The sequence below is a fragment of the Carya illinoinensis genome, chromosome 4 (assembly GCF_018687715.1).
Source record: "Carya illinoinensis cultivar Pawnee chromosome 4, C.illinoinensisPawnee_v1, whole genome shotgun sequence".
Classification (NCBI taxonomy): Eukaryota; Viridiplantae; Streptophyta; class Magnoliopsida; order Fagales; family Juglandaceae; genus Carya; species Carya illinoinensis.
This window is the reverse complement of record NC_056755.1, coordinates 2,974,356-3,001,993: the sequence shown is the minus strand read 5'-3', so window position 1 is coordinate 3,001,993 and position 27,638 is coordinate 2,974,356. Positions and strand designations below refer to the sequence as shown.

Sequence of the window (27,638 nt, the reverse complement as noted above, 5' to 3'; positions counted from 1 at the left end):
CGGTGACCAAAGTATTACTCATTTTTAGGGGTGCTACCCGCACCATACGGTGCGGGGTAGCCCCCCCCGCCCCCCGCCCCCGCATGGGGCGGATGGGGAAAATCCACTCCGTCCCCCGCCTCCGGTGTGCGGGGGCGGGGTACCCCGTCCCGCATGATGGGGTACGGGGTGGGGGGCCAGTCCGTCCGGCCCCCCGCACCCCCCTTCTGGGCCTTGGGCCCAGAGGCAATTTCTGGGCCGAAAATGGCCCAGACGCAATTTCTGGGCCATTTTGGACCCAGAAATCTCAGCAATGGGCCATTTTGGGCCCATAAAATTATAAGTAAAAAAGAAAAAAAAATATTTTCCGAAATTTAAAAGAGAAAAAAAATGTTATGTCTAAGAGTCTAATACGTAATAAACTAATAATAATAACTAAGCTATTACAAAATTGAAAGGCTAAACAATTACAAAATTACAAACATAAAAGTGTCCAAAGGACATTGTATCAACATTACAAATTATTGAATACAAAATTTTTACAAATCATTAAAAATTGATCATTCTAAAGAGGCTTGTCAGCTGTGGCTTGTCTTTGAGTCAAGAGGTGTGACAGTTGGGGCGGCCCGGGCTTGAACACATTTTTATGTTGCAGAGGTGCTAGACGTCTCATGTGTTACTGCAAAAATTAATATTAAAATTAATAACGATGAAATGGAAATGAATATAAAAAAATTAAAATAATAAAATAAAAAATAATTACCAGGTGGTCCAAATCCAGACTGATCACCACCCTCATCGGTCTCCTTAAAATCTAAAATATCCGGAACATGAATATCCTTTCCTATCGTCCAACTCTGTGTGCATATCAATGCCTCTACAGTTGTAGGAGACAATGAACTACGGAAAGGATCCAATATACGACCTCCGGTACTAAAGGTTGACTCTGAGGCAACGGTGCTAATAGGGATGGCCAAAATACAGCGGGCAATCTCAGAAATGATGGGATATTTCTTTGAGGCATTCTTCCACCATCCTAATATATCCCAATGATCATCATCATCTTGGACCATATCCGCTGACAAATAGTTGTCTAACTCAGAAACGACCTCCGTAGATTGTTGGACTAGTGTGGGATTCTGTGCGAGGGTCTTAGTCCACGGCATTCTGCGCTTCTTTGTAGGAGGCCCGGTCACGATGTCTGTAGAAGGAGTTGGGGTCGGTGTATGTGTCTTCGATGTAGTACCACCCTTAATTGCCATAAACTCGTCATACAATTTTTTCAGGGTATCTCGGGCCAATTCACCAATAATGTCAGTCCATACCTGATCGTGAACAAGTCCCAACCCATATAACAAGCCTAAAACTTTCAGACGGGGATCAAGAATAACAGCCACATATAAGAAAATATTCACTCTAGTCAAATCTCCCCAATACTTGTCATATTTTAGCATCATGGAATTTGCCATCCCCCTCATCCTTTCATTGGAACCCCTACGCATATCTTCTAATTCTTCTTTTACCCTACATATTTGTTGACAAAACCCATGGGATGTAGGGTACAAAGAACCAGATATATTCAACGTGACATCATAAAATAATCCAAGAAAATCAACGAAAGTAGAAACTACCACCCAGTCATCATCATTAGGCTTTCGTGATCCCCCGTGCTCATCAAAGTATTTGACATATTGGATGTCTTCATCACCCAATAATTGAAAGGCTGCCTTATATTCCTGGGCCGCCTCCAACATCAAGAAGGTTGAGTTCCATCTGGTAGGAACATCAGTACAAAGACCCTTCTTCGATGTTATGCCCGCAGCCTTTGCAGCAACTTTGAATTTCTCCAATCTTGAAGGAGAAGACCTCACCCATTTCACAGCCATTCTAACTCGGGCAACCGAGTCATCAACATCTTTCAACCCCTCAGTCACAATTAAATTCAAAATATGTGCAGCACATCTAACATGCAAGTATTCACCACCCAAGAATGTCTTATTTGCATCTTTAAGATAATTCTTTAGATATCCCAATGCGACATCATTAGATGACGCATTATCAACTGACACAGACAAAACCTTTTCCAACCCCCACTCCTTTATTGCGGCCTCCAATGCCTTCCCAATCGTCTCACCCTTATGATCAGTTATTTGACAAAATTTAATAATCTTTTTGTGCAGAACCCAATCAGCATCAACAAAATGCACAGTCAACGACATGTAATTCATATTTTGGATAGAAGTCCAAGTATCGGTAGTGAGTCAAACTACCAAACCCGCGAGTTGGCCCCTCAAAACATCTTTATCACGAAGGTACATCTTCTTAATATCCTTTGCCACGGTGTGACGAGAAGGAAGTACAAATCTGGGTTCCAACTCTTGGACAAATTCTTGGAACCCTTTACCCTCCACAAACTGAAAAGGCAGCTCGTCCATGATAATCATACGAGCTAACTTCCTTCTACACTCATCGGGGTTATACTTCGTATACCCCTTCAATGTTGGCCCCCCGGCCCCACTACTCCCATCAGCCATTTTAATATCTAGTCTAGATTGGCACTTCTCTACTAAGGATTTTAATATTGGACTCTTCTTGCATTGTTCCTCTAGATGGACCTTCAGCTGGGATGTACCATGTTTCTTATAGTGACATCCATACATTTTCCCACAGTGATTACATTTAGCTTGTGGGTTGCTGGGGTCCCCACCCTCTAGTTTGGTAAAGTGTTGCCAAACTATAGATACAGGTTTCTTGCCCTGTGTGGGCTTCGGAGCAGGGCAAGGTGTACTCGTTATAGGGGTAGGAGTAGGGTTAGTTTCTGGGGTAGGGGTGTTGGCTGGGGAAGGCGAGCTATTACTGAAATCCGAAGGCATTCCTGATTTTCCAACAAAAAAAAAAAAAAAAATTCAAAGTACAATCCAACACAATCAGCAAAAACTACATTCATAACTATTATTGATGTATTAAGTACTTTTTATATATAATGATGATAATATGAATGGCTACACTATAATAAGTTTTTACACCTCATATAAGCAATTCCAAATAATTTGATTAGGAAGAGTCGAAGAGAGATGCTTCATATTTTTAATAGGCATTATTTTAATAGGCCATGTTAATAGGCATTATTTTAATAGGCATTATTTTAATAGGCCACTTTAAAATACATTTTTTAATAGGCATTATATTATTTTGTTCTCTCATTTTTACTTTTCATATATTTAATTTTATAAAATTCATTTCTTAATAGTTACTGACATTAATATTAGTATATTGGTATATCTTTTAATTTTTTAAAATCTTGAAAGATGTTTAAAAAATATGAAAATGAGATATATGTTAAAAAAAATAGTTTATTTACCACAGGACAAAAGAAATAATAATTTATGACAGAAAAATATATATTTTTTCGAAATTTACTATCTTACTAAAAAAACTATCTTATTAAATTTTCACTTTAATAAGAAAATTTATTTTAAATATTATAATATTTTCATCTCTTAATTTTTGTCCAATCATTTATCTCTATTCCAACGTCTAAAAAATATAAAAATAAAAGCAACATTCATAACAAGTAACAACTCAAATTAGGTATGGGAGACAGAGACAAGCATCCAAAACGTGATGATTTAGGGGTTTCAACCCCTAAATCAAATTAGGGTTTCGGATTTGGGATAGAATTTTTAAAATTAGAGACATTTAATTAGGGTTTCGGATTTGGGATACATTTAATTAGAGACAAGTAACAACTTTAAAATACATTTAAAACTTTTCAACTCTGATAAAAATGCAACTCTGATAGAATTTTTGTCCAATAATTTTGATTTAGGGGTTGAAACCCCTAAATCAAATTAGGGTTTCGGATTGGAACCCCAATCCGAAACACCAAATTGATTTAGATTTCAACCCCTAAATCAAATTAGGGTTTCGGATTGGGGTTCCAATCCGAAACCCTAAATTGATTTAGGTTTCAACCCCTAAATCAAAATTAGGGTTTCGGATTGGAACCCCAATCCGAAACCCTAACCCCTAAATTGATTTAGGGGTTTCAATCATGAAACCCCTAAATCAATTTAGGGGTCCGAATCACAATGCAATTAACAAAAAAAAATAAAATAACAGAGCATTCAATCAGGAATCCAAACAATCACACAATCCGAAGACATCCACAGCACACAATCCAAACAATCCCATCCTCCATCTCCGATTCAACCCCATCCTACCTCCAATCTCCGATCAAAACTAAAAAAAAATAAAAAATAATAACCAAACGGAGAAAATCAAAAGGGGAGGAGAAATGTTACCGTGCGGCGTGCGTCCGGCCTCGTGCGAGAGAGAGGGATGATGGAATACGTGCGGCGGCCGGACTGGTTGCCGGTGGGAGGAGGGAACACCGAATGGATTAGGCCGAAGGGGGTGAAGCCGTGAAGGGACTCGGGAGGGGAGGGGAGGGGAAGGGAGGGGAATCAGGGGATCGGGGGGGTTGGGTTATGGGTTAGGGTATTTAGAGAAACGGCGCCGTTTTGTGGTGGACAAAACGGCGCCGTTTCAATTAGTGGGTTATATTATATATTTATATTATATATATATATAGATGCGGGGCGGGGGAAACACGGACCGGGGGGGGTCCGTTTCCGTCCCCCGCCTCCGCTGGGGGTTGGGATACGGGCCGGGGCCCCCCACCCCGGCCCTAACGGTGCGGGGCGCCCCGCCCCGCCCTATGCGGGGGCGGGGCGAACTGGGCGGGGCAACGGGTTCCGGGGCCCCGTTGCCCACCCCTACTCATTTTCACCCCATACTTCTGTACTGCATCTATAAATATTAGAGAAATCGCCACCCTTCTTTTCATCAAGGCTTTGCTAGGTGTCAATTAAGTTAGTTTCCTTAACTGGTAAGTATTATTCCCGATTGCTTTTATTTTCACCGACGCTCCTCTGCAGTTCTGCTCTCCCTTTTCTTCACGCATACACACTCTAGCCACTTACAGACAACCAAAAGTCAAGTCACATAACATAAATAGTATTTAATGTAACAAAATTTCATATCAAATCATTGAACCACTCGAACATGTTCAAATAAATAAATATATGGACTGTATTGTATAATGTTGGGTCTACAACGCTAATAAATAGTATTTAATATATTAAACTTTCAAATTCAAATATATCTATTTTTTAATTTAGAAAGAAATTGACATTTTAGAAAAAATAAAAAATAGACGTCGGGCTGCACTGATTTTTGTGAGTAAAAAAAGTTTATCTTAAAATTTTTTACATTATTTTATTGTTACGAGTTAAAAAGTCTATATTATAATTTTTGACATTTTACTACATTATCTAGAATTGTCTATCTTAAAATTTTTGACATTTTACAACATTATCTAGAATTTTTGCTTTATAACAAAAAAACATTTTAATTGATATTTACATACTTGTCTATTATGTCAATTTTATTTTATTTATAACATACATAGTAATTTAATTAAAATCATTGCATTCTAAGATTTGTGTTCATTTACAAGACATCAATTTTCAACATATAAGTTTTTATTAATCATGCAAGGCTATTCAAAATATACTTTGCAGGAACACTTGTCATATATAGAAAATTTTGTGGCACAAACGTCACAAAAAGAGTGGATGATTAAGCTTTTTGTTGACCCAAACCGACTCAACCAACGGCTACACAAAAAATTCAATGTCGTCTCCATTGATCTTGTAGAGGATGACACAAAATAATGGACTAGATCTTGTAGAGTCTGGCATCAAAAGACTCATATTTTGAACTAATATTTTTGTTAGACTTCTATTAAACTTATCACATGCAACATTGCTAAAACTATCGATGTTATAAATATGTATTGGGCTATGTTATATTTTGAACTAATATTTTTATCTTCTAATATATGCATGCATGTAATTATTGTACTCTACTTAACTATCATCACCCACAAATATATTATTATTTTTTAAATAATTATATCACCAAACTATGCAAGGTGCATTTTGCATGTTGCTCATGTCCTAATATATATATAAAATTCCTTAGTAAGACGAAACGAGTATGGACATGTAGATTCAAAGATAGCAGCAAAGATAGCTCACTTTTTTCCAATCCAGATGACCAAAACCAACAAACACATTGCCAACCAAATTCAGGGCTTCTAATATCTTCTAAAACTTCCACTGTATTGAGAAAGCTAGAGGAAAATAGGCCCAAATTATGGATCAGAGCTGCATATTGTTGTTCCCTATATGTATGCAGTTTGACTTTGCTTTATTTGGAAGGACAAGCCCCTGACCTACAAGAAAGCTACCAAAGCCGCTTGTTCTATTTGGAACCTAACATGCAGATTATAAGGAATTAGATTGCTGCCCTCTAGTGATACGGTTTCTAATATATTGTACAGATTTAGTTTATTGCCTTAGCTCTTGTATATGAGTTTTGCTATATACAAGCAAAGTCGCGTACTAATCTGCGTACCAATACTGATTCATTCATACTTAAAATTTAAATTAACACTGTTTTAAATAAAATCTACTTTTTGACCAATCACATCAAGTTGGTGCACAGATTAGTGCACCATTGTGCTTACAACTATATTTTTCCCTTGTATATATATATATATTAGGAGAAGATGGCTCTTGTAAGCCTGAATCTTTCAATCAATACGAATCCATTGGGGACCACATTGGTTCCAACACCAGATATTTTTCTTTTTGTTATGGTATCAGAGCCAGGTTTGAATCTCTCTGTTCTACCGATCCTAATATCTCATCTACATCTCAAAAAAAAAAAAAAAAAAACTTATTTCTTACCAACTCTTATTATGGTTGAACCTCACCAACTTGAAGATGAATTTTTCAATCCCTATTTCCTACATCACGGGGAGAGTCCTAGACTTGTTCTAGTCTCACAACCATTAACTCCTCATAATTATCATGCTTGGAGTAGAGCTATGTATGTAGCTCTTTCAGCCAAAAACAAATTAGGCTTCATTAATGGCACCATTAAAAGGCCTGCTGATACAGATGCCAAATACCCACAGTGGCAAAGATGCAACCATATGATCCTATCTTGGATCACCAACAGTCTCTCACTTGAAATTGGTGGATACATCATGTGGTCAGACTTGGCATCAGTAGTATGGGATGAGCTCAAGAAAAGGTTTGCAAAGTCAAGCAATAACAGAATTTTCATGCTTGAACAGCAGCTGTCAACAACTAAATAAGAGAAAAATCCAGCAAGTGTTTATTTTTCCAAGTTGAAACTCATTTGGGAAGAGATAATGAGGTACGAAGAACCTTTCAAATGCTCAACAATGGATTGTGGCACTGTTTTGATGTTGAACAAAAGCCTCAAGAGAAGATAGATTATGCAATTCCTTATGGGATTGGATGACACTCACGCAGACCTACGGAACCAGATTCTATTGAAAGATCTGTTGCCTTCACTAGATGATGTGTTCAATCTTATCCTACAAGGAGAGGCGAATCATGAGCTTACTAACCCGGTCCAAAATATTTCAAAATCTGCAGCAATGACAGTCAACAGTGGCAGACCTCAAAACCAAAAGGGAAATGCCAAACAAACAAAAGGAAACTACAAGGGATCGGGTCCTAAAGAGAGAGCACCATGCACGAAATATGGGAGAACAAATCATATCGTGGAAACTTGTTGGGAAATCTATGGATACCCTCCAAACCACAAACTGTATAAGCCAAGAACTGGAGGTGGGAACCAGCATAAGATGGCCAACAGTGCATCCTTAGATGAAGGCTCAGGAGTGACAAATCTAAACATCTCGCCAGACCAAATACAGCAGCTCATAACCCTTTTGCAATGCCAAAATTCCACTCCATCTAGCAGCAAGTCAGAAAATCAAGGTATAAATTTACCAAAACATAATGGTAAGCTTCTTGCTGCTTCATCTATTTCCTTGAGACATTCTTTAAGCTGCACAAACAACATCATCAATAGAAGTGCATGGATTCTGGACAGTGGGGCAACTGATCATATCACAGGATCTCTTGAGCTCCTCACACAGAAAAGGCCTTTGAAAAATGTCTCGGTTAACCAACCCAATGGCACTACGGTACCAGTTTCACATATAGGGACTGCCATCATTTCATCTACTCTCATTCTGAAAAATGTCCTATACGTACCTAACTTTCATTACAATCTCATTTCTACAAGTCAGATTAGCCAAGACCTAAACACTTTGTTTCATTTTTATGGCTAAACAATGTTTTATTCAGGAGCTGGACACTTGGAGGACGATTCGAATTGCTAGAGAAAAACAAGGGCTCTATCTTTTGGAGAAGAATCAGCTCAGGGACAAGTTGCCATCTCACCAACCCATGGCCAACTCTTCATCTGTTTTGACACCAGAATTGTGGCATTTACGTTTGGGACACCCCTCCGATCAACGTCTCAATTTATTACATAGTTTAGAGCCTAATATCCCTCCCTTTGTTGACAAACATCAATGTGAAACTTGTCATTTGGCAAAACAAACCCGTTTGTCTTTTCCCAAGAGCCAAAAATTTGTCGATGCACCTTTTGATCTAATACACATGGATATTTGGGGACCTTTCTCCGTTAGTTCACTCAATGGTGCCCATTATTTTTTAACAATAGTTGATGACCACAGTAGAATGACATGGATTTACCTCATGCGTTCTAAAGGCCAAACAAGACAAATCATACAAAGTTTCTTCAATCTTGTTGAAAATCAATTTCAATGTAAGATTAAAGGAATAAGATCCGATCAAGGAAAAGAGTTTCAAATGACCAAATTGTTTGCTTCAAAGGGGGTAATTCACCAATAAAGTTGCATTTATACTCCCAACAAAATTCCATCGTTGAAAGAAAACACCTACACTTGTTGAATGTAGCGAGAGCTCTTAGATTTCAAGCCAATTTACCCTTAAAATTCTGGGGAGAATGCGTTGTCACAGCAGCATATTTAATAAATCGAATCCCTTCTCCAAACCTCCAAAACCGATCCCCATATCAAATCCTTTTTTCTAAAATTCCTTCATATTCTCACTTAAAGACTCTAGGATGTCTATGCTATGCATCGAACCTCAATCCACACCGATCAAATTTTGATCCAAGAGCACGTAGATGCTTGTTCATAGGATACCCGAATGGCATTAAAGGTTACAAACTCTTAGACTTGAAGACTCAAGAAATCTTCATTAGTCGTGATGTAGTCTTCTATGAAAACACATTCCCCTTCCTAAACACAAATCAACTACCCTCACTCTTACAAACACTTCCTCTCTCAACACTTGATGACCAGCCCGTAATACTCAACCCCATCTCAGAATATTTTGAGTCTACTCCAATAGCACCTGCTCAAACCAGCCATGACACCACCATTGAAACTTACACACCTGCAGAGCACTCCCATCCTAGTGACTCATCCCAGCCAGAGCTACACTTACCCATGCCGGCACTCGCTGACCCTGAGCTAAGAAGATCCACTAGACAAAGACAGCAACCTAGCTATCTCCAAGATTTCCATTGCCGACTTGTTACCTCTCTAGCAATGCCACTTGGTTCTTCTGTTGTACAACAAATGGATGACGGTAAATCTCATTCCCTTTCCTCTGTCCTCAATTATGATAACATGTCCCCGGCTCACCGCAGCTTCAGCTTAGCCATCACCATTGAACCTGAGCCCACCTCATTTGCTGCAGCTAACCAGCATTCTCATTGGTAAATGGCTATGCAGAATGAACTAATAGCCCTTGAAGAAAACAACACTTGGGAGTTGACAACACTACCAAGAGGCAAAAGAGTCGTGGGATGCAAATGGGTGTTCAAAACAAAATACAAAGCAGATGGTACCATTGAAAGACATAAGGCACGCCTCGTAGCAAAGGGATATACACAAAAGGAAGGGGAGGATTACTTCGAGACTTTTTCCCCAGTTGCAAAAATGCCTACCATCCGCTGCCTATTGGCCACTATTGCCTCTAAAGGTTGGTCCCTCTACCATCTCGACGTCAATAATGCTTTCCTCTATGGTGATTTGGAAGAGGAAGTCTATATGTCATTACCACCGGGATATGGTAGAGAGGAGGAGAACTGTGTATGCAAGCTGAAAAAGTCCCTCTATGGTTTGAAACAAACTTCAAGGCAATGGAATCACAAGTTAACTTCGATCATCACCAAAATTGGGTTCACACAATCCAAAGCCAACTACTCATTGTTTTTCAAAAGAACAAACACATCTTTCACTATCATAATTGTTTACGTTGATGACATGGTGATAGGAGGAGACAATGAGACCGAGATTCAACACTTGAAAGAGTATCTTGAAAAACTCTTCAAGTTGAAAGACCTTGGGAAGTTGAAATTTTTCTTGGGGATAGAGATAGCCCGCTGTTCAAAAGGGATTTCTATATGCCAAAAAAAATATGCATTAGAAATCTTACAAGATTGTGGGTTAATTAGAGCAAAATCAGTTCAGTTTCCAATAGAACAAAATTTGAAGCTTAATGAGGAGGAAGAACCCGAACTTGCTAATCCAAAAGAGTACAAAAGATTAATTAGTCGATTGCTATATTTAACAATCACACACCCAGATATTTCTTACTCCGAGCAAATCTTGAGTCAATTTTTAAGCCAACCGAAAGTGGTTCACTGGAAAGCAACTCTTAGAGTTGTGAGATACATAAAAGGATCTCCATCACAAGGCTTATTTTATCCAGCTAACAAACCACTGCAGTTAACAGCTTTTTGTGATGCTGACTGGGGAGCATGCTCGGAGACAAGGAGATCAATTATTGGGTTTTGCATTTTTCTGGGAGATGCCTTGGTCTCTTGGAAATCAAAGAAGCAAAGAACGGTATCTCGATCATCAGCAGAAGCCAAATATCGCTCAATGGCATCTACCACATGTGAATTGGTTTGGTTTCGGAGCCTGTTACAAGACCTCGGTATAACTCTCAACCAACCTGTTCAATTATTTTGCGACAATCAAGCTGCCATTTATATTGCATCTAATCCAGTTTATCTTGAAAGAATGAAGCATATTGAGATTGACTGCCACATTGTTTGGAAAATGATTCAAGAAGGTCTATTGAAACCATTTCACATTTCTACAAATTTACAAGTTGCTGATATTTTAACCAAGGCAATCGGATCTAGACAGCTTCATCATTTACTGAACAAGATGGGAATCCACTCTATTTTTCTTTTTGTTACACTGTCCTAACTCGTATTGCTCCAATGGAGGAAGAGTCCAGCCAAGTTACAGCTGCAAAAGCCAACCGCAACATGGAAGGGGAAGTAGATGAAGAAGAAAGAAACACAAATCAACCCACTAAACCAGTCACTTCTTAAAAGAAGCCGGAAGCTTTCCTCCACTCCACTAGCCATGGTTGGAGCAAAAGTTTCCTACATTGAGAGCTTGGACTACGAGTATCATTACAGTCTCCTTGTTCCAAGAATTCATTTTTTTTTTCCTTTCCTTCTTTCTTCTTGTCTCTTTATTCTAAGTTTGCACTCTTGTCTTCGAGAAACATTCATATAGATAAATCTTGAAAGTCGCTTTGATTCAGGATCAGTGAGAACGATCTATTCAAGCACGACTAGAGGAGTAGATCCAAAGTCCAAGTGTTGTAGTATGTATTCTTGAAGTGGACACTGGCATTCCTTGTTGGACTTCTAAGTGGTTTGATTGCTACCCACATCAATCTTGCAATTGAGAACATTGCTGGCTACAAGCTTCTTGCTATTGTTCACTTGATTTAGAAGAAAAGGTTCAATGTTATCTTGTCTGATCACCATCTAATTTTCTAATATTTATAGCTCCTGTAATAAATCTTGCAACTTGCACACATGAGATTGAATGATCTATACTAAATTTTGTGCAGGTATTTGATGGGGTTCATCTATTTCACTGCGGCTAATCTACTTTTGACTATGGTAGCTACTTTCCTATGTGTTTGGTTTACACCAACTGCAGCAAGGCCTGGCATACTTGAAATCAAAGCTTATCTAAATGGAGTTCACACTGCCAACATGTTTGGCGCTACAACATTGATTGTCAAGGTGGGCTTACTTTCATGTGTATTTGTATATATTTAATCAGATCGGATGCTAAAACTAAAAAATCTGATTTGGGAGGAATAGGTCTAGTGGGTTTTATCACAAGAACACAATGCGTCTAGCACTAGAATAAAAGTTTCTTCAGATGGTATTTATTTTCAATCAGAAATCAATTCATGAGATCTACTCCTGATATCAGAGCACACCTATTTTGTAAGGGTCATCGAGATCCAAAATGTGTCAATGCCGGAATTTATTTGGGAAATATGTAGATAGCTAATAGTATTCATTCAGGGGAGTGAATAAAATATAAAGAAGTCAGATGAAAACTTGATATAGCAATCATTAGATGTACGTTATCAAATTTGCATCCAATGAAATATATGAATTGGGAAAAAAGAGATTCAGAGAGTCATCAGAATCTGATCCAGTGGCATATTTTGATAGAAGAAAAAAAGTTTCAGTGATATACATATAATTCATATATGTGCATTAACAGAATTGGATCCAGGAGGGACTTATACCTAATGGGGATTATAAGAATCTTGTTCAAAGAGTTGTAATCAATGTTAAATGGCACTTTTATCTCTTAGTTCATTCCTTTCACACTTGTTTTTTTAGCTAAGAGGCCTAAAATTTATTCGCTGGTGTAGATAATTGGAAGCATTGGAGTTGTCTCTGCTAGACTAGATCTAGGAAAAGAAGGGCTCTTGGTACACATTGGTGCCTACTTTGCTTCTTTACTAGGCCAAGGAAGGCCTAGTAATTACCAGCTTAAATGGCATTTGCAGTGCTTCAGCTGGAGTCTGTGCTGCTTTCAGAGCCCCAGTGGGAGGTGTACTCTTTGCTCTTGAAGATGTTGCTACATGGTGGAGGAGTGCCCTCCTGTGGAGGACATTCTTCTGCACGGCAATTGTGGCGGTGGTGCTTAGGGCGTTTATTCAGATATGCAACTTTGGGGAATGTGGACTTTTTGGTACAGGAGGCCTTATATGTTTGATGTGAGCAATGTTATTGTTAGATATCATGTGATGGATATATTCCCAGTAGTTGTAATCAGAATTATTGGTGGATTCTTAAGAGGCCTTTACAACTATGTGCTTTACAAGGTGCTCAGACTCTAAAATCTCATCAATTAGTAAGCATCATATCCAATTTTCATTCTTGTTACTATAATGCAGTTCGGTAAGTAGAGAGTGAAACTTGAGCTTAACGTGAGGTTAGAGACGACCCAGACTTAAAATATTCAACCCCAAGACCCAACTTTCTTGAAGTAATTTGAGCGAGTCAAACTACTCAAAATCTATACCTCATATGCAAGCCATGACAAAGTTAGTGATTGCTCTTTCGTTTTTGTTCATTTTGTTGCAGGAAGGGCCAAATGCATAAGCTCCTTCTCAGTCTTGTCGTTGCACTCTTCACCTCAGTGTGCCAATATGGTCTCCATTTTCTAGGTACATGCAAGCCTTGTGATTCCTCCCTTTCAGAAACTGAATGCCCCACCAATGGACGCTCAGGCAACTTCAAGCAATTTAACTGCCCGAATGGTTACTACAATGACCTAGCAACTCTACTTCTAACAACTAATGATGATTCTGTCCGGAACATCTTATTCTCAGACACTCCAACAGAATATCAAATCTCCTCCCTTTTAATCTTCTTTGCACTCTATTGCATCTTAGGACTATTTACCTTTGGCATTGCTGTGCCATCTGAACTCTTCCTCCTGATCATCCTCATGGGCTCAGGTTATGGCCGCCTGCTAGGTATTGCCATGGGGTCTTACACAAATATCGACCATGGGCTTTTTGCTGTGCTTGGTGCAGCCTAGCTTCTGGCTGGCTCTATGAGGATGACTGTTTCACTTTGTGTGATATTTCTTGAACTCACTAACAACCTTCTCTTACTACCCATAACAATGATCGTTCTCATAATTTTCAAAACTGTTGGGGACAGTTTAAATCCAAGCATCTATGAGATTATATTGCACTTAAAAGGCATACCTTTCTTGGATGCACATCCAGAACCATGGATGTGCAATCTTATCGTTGGTGAGCTTGTTGATGCCAAGCCACCCGTTGTTTCCCTCCGTGGGGTGGAAAAGGTTTCCTGAATTGTGGATGTCGTCAGAAATACCACACACAATGGTTTCCCAGTTGTAGATCATGGGGTTGTTCCACCTGTGAAACTAGCCTCTAGGGCAACAGAACTACATGGAATAATCCTAAGAGCTCATCTTCTTCAAGCTCTAAAGAAAAAATGGTTCTTGTAACAGCCCACTAGAAATTCAATTGTGGAATTTCTATTGACTTTAGGAATCTCGTGAAGACTCTATAAGTTTTCACGAATCCACTAATCGTATAGGTTTAACCTGTCAACATAATTAGTTTTATCACTCACTATGGTGCCAGAAATACGATTTTAATTATTTGAGATAGTTAGAAGTGTCAGAATACATTATGGTCTACACCACTAGGCTTAATTGAATATTTAGGATTTTTCAGTACTAAGTTTATTACGTTTATTTTTGGAGTGAATAGTAACCTCGGTAAACGTACTAAGCGCAATGTTTTCAAAATCACAGTGTGAAATGTCCAAATTAGGTTAGTGATATTTTATTTGGACACTTGGCAAGATCTTAACTACACATAATGAATAGTATTAGATACTTGGTACAAAGAGAAACCATTAGATGGAATTGTGAAGGAAATCAAGGTGTGAGATCATGACACCTAAGCAAAATACACATTTGGAAAATATCTTAAGAATAGAGATTTAAAATACACATGGAAATATTTTAGCCACCTTACTCTTCCAAGTCTACACCACATTTGGAAAATATATTGAGCTGATTTTTATAAATATTATTGGATAAAATATTTTGAGATAATCTTTTATAGATATTTTGGGTAGGAGAAAATCACATTCAACTCTCAACTCCAGCCTTATCATCTTCCTTATCTCGTCCATAAGAATCTCCAGCCATCATCCACGAACTTATCTTCATTTACACCTTCCAATAAAAGATTATCAAACACTCTCTCTCGGACAGCTTTTAGGAGTTCTTTTGCACGCCCATTTCGAAGCTGTTGTAAGTGTTTTATCATAAAGTCTCATTCATATAAGTTGTTCCTTTTTGAGTCTAGTTTACATGAATATCTTATTTTCCCCATTTGAAGATCATTTGGTTAGTCAAATATTATATGAACTATAGAAAGGTCATTCTGGGAGATAAACTGGAGAATATGTTATAGTTTGGAGTTTATGACCAAGTTAATGGATAGATATTGGTCCGAAATTTTTATGGAGTATTGTTAACATGTATATATGACTATTGGTTGAGGATTTTTGCATGATTAAAGGTTTTGATGAAATATTTTCTTAGATTTAGAAACTTAGAAACTGGAAGAGGAAAAAACAGTTTCTGTTTTGAGAAAGTTTAACTCTTTGGTGGTCTAAACCTATTCTAATGACTTTGATAATTTTATTGGAGGATCCTAAGCATCTTATATACATGTTATATTATTATTTTGAAGATATTTGATGTTAGTTTCAAAGATATGAAATTTTATGTAAAGAGATATTCAGATAAGCCAAAGTGTGGATGTTCTTGGCTAAATTTATGTTTTGGTTAATTTTTAATCATGTGATCTTGAATTAGAAGTTTATATATGTTTTAGGACATCTTTTTAAACCATGTGATGGTTTGGTTTGAAGATCACATATTTATAAGTCATAGATGAAAAGGTTGATCAAAACAAGTTGGAAACAAAAATCAATAGAAATAGTATATGAGAATTTCGACCCTATGGAGTTTTAATAGTTGTGATTAGTTTTAAATTTTTCTAAATTGATATTTGAGTTGAGGATAAAATTTACATGAGACATGTAAATTTTGGTGACTTTTGGAGTTAGTATGCAAAATCCTTAAGTTATGGGTAAAACGGTCTTTTTCCTACATGTAGAGAGTAAAATAGAAATTTTACTATTTAAGTAGTATTTTCCATATTTCAAATTATTAGTGATTTAGTGTTAACTTTTAGAATCACTAATTACAGTTCCTCGTGATCGCGCTTGAAATTTTATAAGAAACGCGGAGATCGAGGGAAGTTAGTTTTTAACTTACTAGCAGTCTACTGTGTATGTGTGCTAAGTAAAAGAACTACAGTGTATGTATGTATGTTATCATAGATGTCATGTCATGCCAAGTTGTAATTGTCTATTATACAGAATTTATTCTGTCATCAACTTTTATCTGTTACATAATATATTCTGTCATATATTACTGTACATTACAAGTATGTCATGTTAAATATGTTATCTGTTATATGTTATGCCATGTTACGAAATGCTTCTATCTCAAGTTGGTCATGTATTTCAAGTTATGTTCAAGTCAAGTTTGTGTAGAATACATGAGGCCACAACAACTGTGGAGTATGTATTTACATATAGAATACATGGGGCCACAACAACTGTGGAGTATGTATTTTTCATGTTAAGTCAAGTTTATGTAGAATACATGGGGCCACAACAACTGTGGAGTATGTATTTAACTGCATTGTGATGTGTAGAATACATGAGGCCACAACAACTGTGGAGTATGTATTTACACGTAAAATACATGGGGCCACAACAACTGTGGAGTATGTATTTTTCATGTTAAGTTAAGTTTGTGTAAAATACATGGGGCCACAACAACTGTGGAGTATGTATTTTTCATGTTAAGTCAAGTTTATGTAAAATACATGGGGCCACAACAACTGTGGAGTATGTATTTACACGTAGAATACATGGGGCCACAACAACTGTGGAGTATGTATTTTTCATGTTAAGTCAAGTTTCAGAACAAGTTCATGATAAATCAAGTTTCAAATCAAGTTCATGTCAAGTCAAGTTCAGTTCATGTTTCAATTTAAGTTATGTCAATTATGCTATGTTGTATGCCAAGTTATGTTTTAATTACTTATGAATTTGATTATGCATTTATGCTTTTACTGTCATCCATGCATCATTAGCCTGTGTGGAAGTTTTTTGTTAACTTGCTGAGATTTGTAATCAAATCTCACTGTGGTAGTCCCAACTACCATTCCCCCCGAATGGTAGATCTTGTTACAGGACCTGAAGGAGAATCAGGAGCTGACCAACTAGACACAGTTGACTGAGCGACGATGCGACGTCAATGTTAATATAGTAGTTAATGTAAATTACTACTTGTACGATGGAGTTGCATCTCCAGTACTTTTTGGATCATAATCATTTTGGACTAGTGTTATGATCTTAGTTGTTCAATGAGTCTTTATATATCAAGTATGTTTTAAGCATTTGGGATATTTTCAATTTGGTGCATAGTATTGCTAAAGAAATAATTTATCCGCTGCGAATATTGCATAATGTTAGATGCATGTTAGGAACATTGCATCTTATATGTCATGAACGGGGGCAGGTAACCTTGTGTTACATGTCTCGACGCTTCAAATGTCCGTCCAATCCCAAACGGAATTTGGGGGCGTCACAGTTCTTGAGGGAGAAAAGGAGAACAGAAGAGTGGGAAGTGGGAGAGAAATTTAGCTGGGTTGATCTGGCTGAGAGGGAAGGAAAAATCGAGGAGGTGACCATGACGAGAGATGAAATGGAGATGTACGTTGATCTGCATCCTCTCACCAATACAACACCTTACACTATAATGGAGCATGTCAATGGCAAAAGCCATGGTGCTTTTCAGTCAAGTGGGACACCGCCATTTGCTCATCGTGCCCAAGTATGAAGGAGTCGGGGTGAGTTTATCAAGCATCTCTTTTTTTTTCTTCTTCTTTTAATGTCTTCCAAGTTTTTTCCTTTCAAATAGGATTTTTTTGCATGTAATTACTCAGAATGGTTATCTTTCGTAAAGCACTGAAAATGGTCATTTACTGGTAAAAAACACTGACCAAATATGTTGTGCTCCAATTCTAGGTGCCTCTAGTGGTAGGAATATTGACCCAACAGGACTTGAGGCCCCGCAACATCTTGACTACCTTTCCTCATTTAGCAAGGTCGAAGAGCAGGGGAAAGGGGAATTGAGTCTCTCCGTAATCATCAAATGACATTAAGCAGATTTCTTGAAGCTACGCATCTCTTCCTGCACCTGTTTTAATTATTTCCACATTTTATGATTCTTTATTCAAATTCGAAAGATGGCATTGGATGAGATACTGCAATAATATCAAACTTCATTTTCTAGTAATCATTCTTTTTATACAATTCCTTTGTGGGTGAAATGATACTAGAGCAATAACTTCTGATTCAAGGACAAAAACATGGGCATGATTGTGAAGTGCAATATGATTTCGGTGTTTAGATTGCCCCCTAAGCAAAATCGAGCCTCAATTTTCAATCATTTTCCTGATACATTCTTCAATCAAAGGAAACATAACTTTGCTGGAATCTAATAATCTTTATTATAAGAATGTCAATAATCAACTGGTTGACAATCCAATTGCCAGTGAACCTCTTGAAAGTTAAAGATTAATCGGGATCTTAATGAAGGACCAACATTAACTTTATACTAGGTCGACTTTTCAGGATTGTCCATCCGGACCGATCTGAATTCATTCCGACCCGACCGGAACAAGAAGCCCTACGTATAATCGTTTAGTAATTAACCGATCAGTTGGTTTTCGGAATTATCGATTTCTCGACCCGACAATGGGTGCTTAGCTCGAGAATTGGGTCTGAGAGCAGTAGATTCTTTGAATTCCATCCATTTGATAGTACCCAAAAATTTCAAACCAATATCTTTAGAGTTATTGGGTTTTTGCGATATTTAAACATCTCTCTTCTAGCTACCCATATTCAAACATCCAATTTGGTATCGGGTTCATGGAAAAAAATAATTGTAGTTCATGCAAAAGATCTGCTAAAACTTATCCATATTGTAGCTCACCCGAAATGGATCCTTTTTTTAATTTCTTTTTTCTTTCTAGAGAAAGAAATGCATGAGTTGGTATAGATTTTCTCACAAAAAGCCTAGGTTAATTTATGGGGTCTGATTATAAAAAAATGATAATGGATTTTAACTAAGATAAGACGTAAAACCAGAACAATTTCAAAATCCAATCGATATAGCTCTAGATTCTGAAAACAGAAAAACTAAGACAAATCGAAAGCATCAAGGAAAATTGTGAGGAAATACACCCAAAAAAAAAAAAAGCTGGAGAAGAAAAATTACCAGAAGATGTATGACCAGGCACTAAACTAATTCCAAATGCATTTCCATTTCCTGGAATCATGTTCAATTCCATTTCCTGAGAGATTGAGAGAGCGACGGAGTTGGAACTTGGGAGACAGAGAGAAGAATGGAAGATGGGGGAAAGGGGGGGGGGGGTGAGGGGAGACGGAGACCCAATTCTGAATTTCTAAGAGAGTGAAGTTCAAACAAAAATGTGAAATGGCATACGCAAACATTAGTTTTTTTCGGGTATCGAGTAATCCGATACCGAACCGTTCTAAACGGAATAAAACGGAAGCAGAATCGGTTAGCCGTTTTGTGTTTCCAGGCTGGTTAATTCGGGTCGGGTCGAAAATATATTCACTCGGTTAAGTGGCTTAAATGTTCAGCCCAGCCTCCACACCTTAAGTAAAAGGACATGTTCCATCACCGGTCATAATCATTATATAGGTGGCACGGTATGTTTGTGAGACCTCCGATGCCTAAATCAATAATAGGTGAAAGGTAATATTTCAAGAATGGTCAATCAAATCATTTGAGGATTACTTGTTGTCCCTATATATAGGCGTGTAGAATATTGAATGAGTATCACAAATTGACTAATTTTGTACAATACTTAACCATTAGAAGGATTATCCTTGATGCATCGAAATTATCTAATTACCATGTTATCCATTTTCATAATGTGAGTATTTATTAGCTTTGTACAATGCTTAACCATTAGAAGGATTATCCTTGATGCATCGAAATTATCTAATCACTATGTTATCCATTTTCATAATGTGAGTATTTATTAGCTTATCCTAAAGCACGTGTATATAACGGCTTCCATCTCACTTTTTTTAAGAAGAAGACGGTGTCCCAATTTTTTTATTAGCTCTCACTTATGACAGAAAAATACCTTATAGAAAGAGGTAAGCACATATTAAAAAGGGGGAAAACCCTAATTCCCCAAGTGAAGTAATGGATGCAACCCCAAGGGGTTGGCCTAAGTGGTGAAGGCCTTGGTCTTGGGGTCTCATTCCCTTCAAGGTCCAAGGTTCAACACCTCATGGGTGCAAACAATCCTTTGAGGCCACACCCCCTGGTAAAAAGCCAGCGATTTAACCAGTTCCGTGTAGGGAAACTTCTGAGGGTGTGGTGCACAGGACCGAGGTTTATTCTGCAGGGGTGGGTCCAAAGGGCCATGCCTTGGAGAGGTTCCCCGACATCAAAAAAAAAAAAAAAGAAGAAGAAGAAGTAATGGATGCGCGGACAAGCGTAGATTTGAGAAAACCCTAATTCAACCTAGGCTTAGTGAAGACTGCTCGGAATTGAGAATGGGATGTGCCTAGATATTGAGTATAAAATAAGGCACCCGCCTGTGAAATCAAAAGACGCTGATTTGGACTATCAAATTGGGAAAGGCAATGGAAATGAATCCAAAGAACGGGAATTTTTTAACTTTAAAGGAAGCGAGAAAGGGAGAGAGAGGGAATGAGAAAATACGAGTACAGAATTCATACACAATGTCATAAGTGGAAGCTTGCTCGGTGTTTTTGCTCTTTTCGCTCCGCCTGAGAACGAGGAGGGGGAGCGGGGAAAGCCTCTTCGATATGTTTTATGTTTTTTCATTTATATATCCTCAACCGGATATTGAATCCATGATCCGGCCCATAGACCTAGAAAACGGGCCTTTCTGAACAAAAGAGTCTGGGTGACAAGCCCAGGCCGCGTTTCAACTAAAAGCCCTCGCCCAAATCCTAAACTCAAGAAACTAGGGTTTCCCTCCACCTCTTCTTCTCGCGCTAAATCATCACAAAATTGTGGGTGTTTTGACAATGAGTTTTGCTATATACAAGCACAGTTGCGTACTAATCTGTGTGCCAATACTGATTTATTCATACTTAAAATTTAAATTAACACTGTTTTCAATAAAATCTACTTTTTGACCAATCACATCATATCGATACACAGATTAGTACACAATTATGCTTGCAACTATATTTTTCATTTGACAATTGTATGATTGAAACTGTTTTGACTTATAAATAAAATGGACCTTGTAGTGGGCATTGGACTTTGGACTTTTATGGGCTTTTGGGCTTCGTAATTGGTCATTAGGCTTATTAGTTGCTCAAGTTATATAAGTAGAAGTAAAGACATTGTAAAAATATATTTGAAATGTAATACAACCTGGGCTGAGTATGACCTTATCATCATCTGGTTGTGGGCTTTCAATGAACACACATCCTCTCATTTGAAGAGGATGTGGTACGGACTTATGGCGATAATATTAGTGTTGGTTTCGTTAAAATTATTTTAAAATTTGATAAAAAGTACACGTTTTTCATAAATTTAAAAGAAATCTCTTTAGCCATAACTTTATATTGGATTAGTTATAGGATTCATCAAAATAATAATATAATATTATTTTTTTAATAATAATAATTTTAGTTTTTTTTTCATATTTTACAATTACAATAATCATATGTTAATTAATAGTTTAATTTGATACTTAAATTATTGTTTCCTAACTAATGTTTTTCCTTATCCTAATTAAATTATTTTCTCCCAACAATTAGAAGCTTCAAAACTATTAATATCCATTGGCTTAACTAATCCCATGTAGGTATATTTAGGATAAATTCATTAAATTTAAAAGATGGCTAAGTTTTTGATAAGGCTAATGTAGATGTTCTGCTAGCTAGCTTGTTCATGTATGTGTTTCTAGCGATCTTTTCAACTAAAAAATACATGAATTAATTAACAAGATCACGTTTAATTAGTACAAGTACTGCATGCATGCCCGCAAATTATATATATACAACGAATTAGTCAAAGATATATATTTTTGGCGTCTAATTTATATTGTTGATTATAATCATTCATTTCTAAAATATTTTTAGAAAAACTATAATATTTTGATACATAAAATTTCACAAGGGACGTGATTGATGAAATTGATGAAAGTGGAGAAGCCTGTCACTTTCATTGAAGGCAATGAAAAAGGCATGAAATTAGAGAATTGATGTTACATTCATCTTTCTGATACATAAGAGATACTCGTGGACCTCAAAAACGAGATGGTTCTTGCTTATATGTTTTGTTTCTTCAGGCATCCTGTTTGTTTTATAAAAATGAATTTATTAAAAACGTAATTATTTTTTTTTTGTGAAAATAAATATATATTTTACCTAAAATTTTTGTATAATATCAATTAATTAAACATGTATTTAAAAATGAAGATCAACCATCTCGTGCTGGTTCAAATCAGACCACCAAGATATGGTCAACATCTTGTGGCTAGATGTTGCTCATCCAATCCGATTGTAGTCCTGCCACACCATTCAATGGGGGTGGGGAGATCTTTCTTTCTTCTTCTTCATTTCTTTTTTAAACTCTTATTATGTAAAACTTACTTAACTCAAAAAGTAAATTATTTTTTGAATTAAATAATGATTTTTAAGAAAAATATCAGAGTGAAATTTTCAGAAAAACTTTTTTATTTCAAAAATCCTTTGGCATATCGTAAATTGAAACATCATCTTCATATTTCATTGACACATCATATTGGAACAGATATCATATTTAACCACCGTGGTAGCATTATAAACCACCATTATACCTGTGGTTAGGCCATATACTAGGTTTTACCCCCGTAGTAAGGTTATAAATCACCATTATACCCGTGGCTGGGTCGTATTCCATAATTCATTCCTGTGGTAGGCTTGTGCCACATTATACGCGTGGTGAGGTTGTATTCCATTTCATTCCCGTGGTAGGGTTGTGCTACATTATACATGTAGTGAGGCCATATGCCACTATTTTATCTAAGCCAGAACCATTAACTGATTTTAACTCACTCAAAAAGTCTAATAAAAATAAAGTCAATATCCGCTAAAACAAAATATTTGGGCCCGTAGTCCATAAAAAAAAAATACTCTTTAAAATTTCAAGTGGGGTTGTTGTTGAACTTTTTTTTTAAATAGACTTAATTTCATTCACTGAAACCGAAATTAGATTTGTGACTAATCAATACAGAAAAATTCAGAATTATCAGCCAAATTACTCATCTGTTAGGGGCTCCCCCGCTAACAAATTTCTTTGTGATGGACATTGTCTAAACTTCTATACCTTCTCTCCTGACAGCAGTCAAAGGAGAAAGTGCTCTGTTAAAACAGAGCTAAAATAACATTTCTTCCAAAGAAGAAAGGTACAACCACGTACTCCTCCTCCCAAGGAGGAGGAGTACAACCGCACTCTCTCCTTCCAAGGAGGAAGAGTACTAACACCTACCTTCCTCCAAAAGAGGAGTAGGACAAACACCCACATTCCTCTAAAAATGGAGTGGGACACTAGTCTATTTCTTTTTTATTTATAAAAAACTAAAACAAACCAACAATTGCAAATATAGAAAAAAAAATGGCAATGGGCTGTAAAACAAATGGGCCCAGCTTGTATGCACGTGGGGGCCCAACCCGTTAGGGTTCCATCTCTTCATTCTGCTGCCGCCACCCATCTTCTTCACTTCTTTCCTTTGCATCTTCCCCCACCCGTCTCTTGCCCTGCCTTGCACTGCTCTCATCATATTAGGTTTTTAGGATAGCCCACGCCGCATCCTCCATGCCACACCTAAGGTTTTTCAGCTCAGTCGCGCCCCGGTATTCTGGTCAACCCGCACTTCCGCACCGCTCATGTACCTCCCCCACGTTCCTGCAGCACCAACAGCCACTCCAGCGCCCCAACCACCACGGGAGCAAACCTCTACACTATAAAGCCAGCCCACGCCTCCCCTGTTTTAAGCTTCGAAAAACAGAGCAATTGCTAATCTACCGTCCAGTCCTTGCTCCCCTCAAAAGAGAGCAAAACTCCAGAACGGTTTGCACGTCTGCAAGAGCCACTGCCCAGCCACTTACCCCAAAAGACCCGAGGCCAAACCTCCGACCACCGATTCCTCTCTGCCACATGCACCTAGAATGTGTTTCGACAACAACACATCGCTATTTACGACCGGAGAGAGGTGTTTTGGGGTGAACCGAGGGCTTGGCCTTGGCGCAAGAGTCACGACGATACAGCTCCCCCTTCAGACCTTCACCAAGAACTTATTCAAACACCAAAACCAAGAGTTTAAAACAAATCTAAACTAACCGTCATTAACAAAAGAAAAGGAGGGAGGATGGAGCCGAAGCCCCATCCCCCCTCCCCCCCCCCCCCCCCCCCCCGATCTGGTTCTGCTTTGGCTAGATTTCTAGAGAGAAGCAAGAGGTTCGTTCTCTCTCTACGGAAAAAATAAATACGACACCCAGAACAAGTCGTTTATTTTTGTTACGAATTTGCTTTTAACATACTGTTATTGCTTGCTTGAGATACATTTATTATGACAATATACGAGATGTGATTTCGATTCAAGATGATTTTCTGGCTGTACGTATTTGTGGGTTTTTAAGATCATGCAAGGTAAATTTTACTAGCCTGTGATTTAGCACCTCACCAACATGCAGTTATATATGTGGAGTTCCTTCTGTTAGATCTCTCCCTTTCAATGATTATTTACCACTTATTAGTCTCGTTGTATAACCAAGTGCCCGGCAGCCGCAACAAACAAGAAGGAAGATGGTGAAGATAACTGGGATTTGTCTGAAGAGGGAGACATCCCCTATTAACTGCGTTCAACGTGCCTTCAATTTGGAAAACTCCTCGCCTTTTGAGTGCAAGAAGCTCTTCCATGTAAATGGCATGAAGTGAATCCTGTTCTTTGACAGAATGCATTATCCCTTTTGTATTGTTGTTTATGTATGAAGATTTTTTATTAAATATATTTTATTCAAATAATTATAAAAATTTTTAAAAGAAAAATAATATAATATCAAATGAGATTATTTCATGTACTACTTAAAACCTTTTAATATAATTTATTGTTATACATTATTTAGAAAACCCAAAGTTTAGTTTATCTTTCACATATAATTATCTTTTTTTTTTTTTTTTTTTTTTTTGTAATTCATATATAACTCGTTTCCAATTTTTTTTTTTTTTTTACAACATATGACAAGCTTACGCGAGAATTTTGGAGACTATTGGAAGAATGGAATTTTGAATTTTTTTTTTTCTTGCTTATGTTTTTACTTATTTTATTTATATATTGTATCACTTTGTTGATGGTGTTCCTAAAAACCTTCATTCGAACTATTTATTGTAGCCTAACATTTTTTAATCCCTCCAAACTTATAATCCTGACTTCGTCCTTACTCACAGTGCACACAATACTTACAAGGAAAAAGTGACAAACGAGGGAGGGGTTTGCTTTTTAAATGAGTAATGATGCTGACATTACACACAATATATTTTACAATTATATTTTAAGATAAAATTATTTTTATGAAATAATGTTACTTTGATAAATTATTTTATAAAAATATTCCGCATTTAAAATATAATTTTATAAAATATTGTAAAAATTATTATGCATTTATCATTTTCTAGATATAACTACATGAGTGAACTTACTTTAAATTTATTAGACATATTCAAAATGTTGAAAGGATCGACAATGCAGTAAGCTGTTAGCTAGCTAGCTTATGTATGTGTTTCTAGCGATTCTTTCAACTAAAAAATACATTAATTAATTAACAATATCACGTTTAATTAGTACAAGTACTGCATGCATGCACGCACGCAAATTATATATATACTACGAATCAGTCAAAGATATATATTTTTGGCGTCTAATTTATATTGTTGTATATAATCATTCATTTCTAAAATAAATTTAGGAAAATTATAATATTTTGATACATAAAATTTCACTTTTATATAAAAGTCCTGGTAAGGACTTGTGAGAATTGATGTATGTCGGCTACCAGGGCTATGAGAAATGACTATAGAAGAGACGGGGTTTATTTAAATTTTGCAATTTCATGGACTCCGTCACTTTCACTAGTGCAATTCAGAAGCTTGACTTTTGCAATTGAAAGTAGATTAGGTCACTGGAATATAAGTGACGACCATTTCAGTGGCACTTTCACTTTTGCAATTGAAAGTAGTTTAGTGAGCAGCTCACTAAACTACTTTCAATTGCAAAAGTGAAAGTGCCACTGAAATGGTCGTCACTTATATTCCAGTGACCTAATCTACTTTCAATTGCAAAAGTGAAAGTGCCACAGGAATAGTCGTCACTTATATTCACCTAATAATCCTGTCACTGGAATATAAGTGACGACAATTCTAGTGACAGGGTTATTAAATTGCGACTTTGGAATGAAAGTGACGGTCAGGAGATTCCTTCATCCATCCTGGATCCTCCTCGGTATACCCTATAAAACCCCTCCTCGGTATACCCTATAAAACCCCCGTCCCTCTCTTCCCAGACGCATATAACCTCTTTGCCATATTTAGGCGTGCCATTTAGGATGTGCTATAAAAGCTTTATCAGAGGCAAGCACTGACGGCATTTTCGTAAGCTTCTTCAGCCCCCACACTTCCTCTGTATATCCTACTGTGTATTGCCGCACAACACAGCGTCAGAGAAGAAAGCGAAAATGAACAATCTTCATCCCGTTGGGTTAGTACCTATGCTTTAATTTGCAATACGTTTTCCTCTTTAGTTAACGAGACGTTGTAGGAATCATTTTATTGTACTAAGTTGCATCATTATCATAGGCTCTGTTTTTTAAGCGTTAATAACCAACGCACGACCCACAATATATTATTTTTAAGAAAACTTTTGAGAATTTTTTAGATTTATTTTTTTATTGAATTTTGATAAAGTAGAGAGAAATTCTCGAATAATTATTGTATTGGAGTTCATAAAAATAAATAGATAGAATTGAAAAATTGTTTAAATATAATTATTAATATTTTTTTTTTTGTTTTTTTCATGTTTCTAAAATTATATTAAATGAAGATTTGAAATAAAATTTAGTTTTGAAATTTATTATATATTTGATAATGAAATTATAAGAAGCGTTAAAAATTTGATAAAATTATTTTATTACCAAACAAGGCCTTAGGTGTTAGGCAAGTAAAATAGAGGAAAGATTTTATCAAACATTCCTCATGAGGATGCGCGATTCATTGCTTGATTAAAATCATAACGATCCCTGTTTTTTCCCCTATATTATATTGAATTCCAATGCTAAGTTAGAAAGGTTACGTAACTATTAAATTACTTATTGCCTCTAAACTTAAAATGAGTTAGAATATGTAAATTTAATTATCTAATACTCTGTTTGCAAATGAAACTCTTTTGATTAGTCGACTTAACATATAAATTATTTAATTTAAATAAGTGTAAAATGTAATACTAATAATCAAATTTAAGATATATGTTATGATATTATGTTAAATCACTGATTGTTTTCAATTAGTGAGGATATATTAAATTAATCATTTAATTTATATCTCA

The 27,638-nt window shown here is 36.8% G+C and overlaps 1 protein-coding gene and 1 pseudogene across 1 annotated transcript; both read left to right on the top strand.

The window, feature by feature from the left end:
- Nucleotides 1-7,366: 7,366 nt before the first annotated feature.
- LOC122307460 lies at nt 7,367-9,709 on the top strand. The gene is made up of 3 exons (XM_043120353.1): nt 7,367-8,140; nt 8,238-8,385; nt 9,123-9,709. Exons 1-3 carry the CDS (start codon nt 7,367-7,369, stop codon nt 9,707-9,709), a joined length of 1,509 nt encoding a protein of 502 aa, XP_042976287.1.
- Nucleotides 9,710-11,223: 1,514 nt separating this feature from the next.
- On the top strand, nt 11,224-18,105 carry LOC122307882 (annotated as a pseudogene).
- Nucleotides 18,106-27,638: the final 9,533 nt, after the last annotated feature.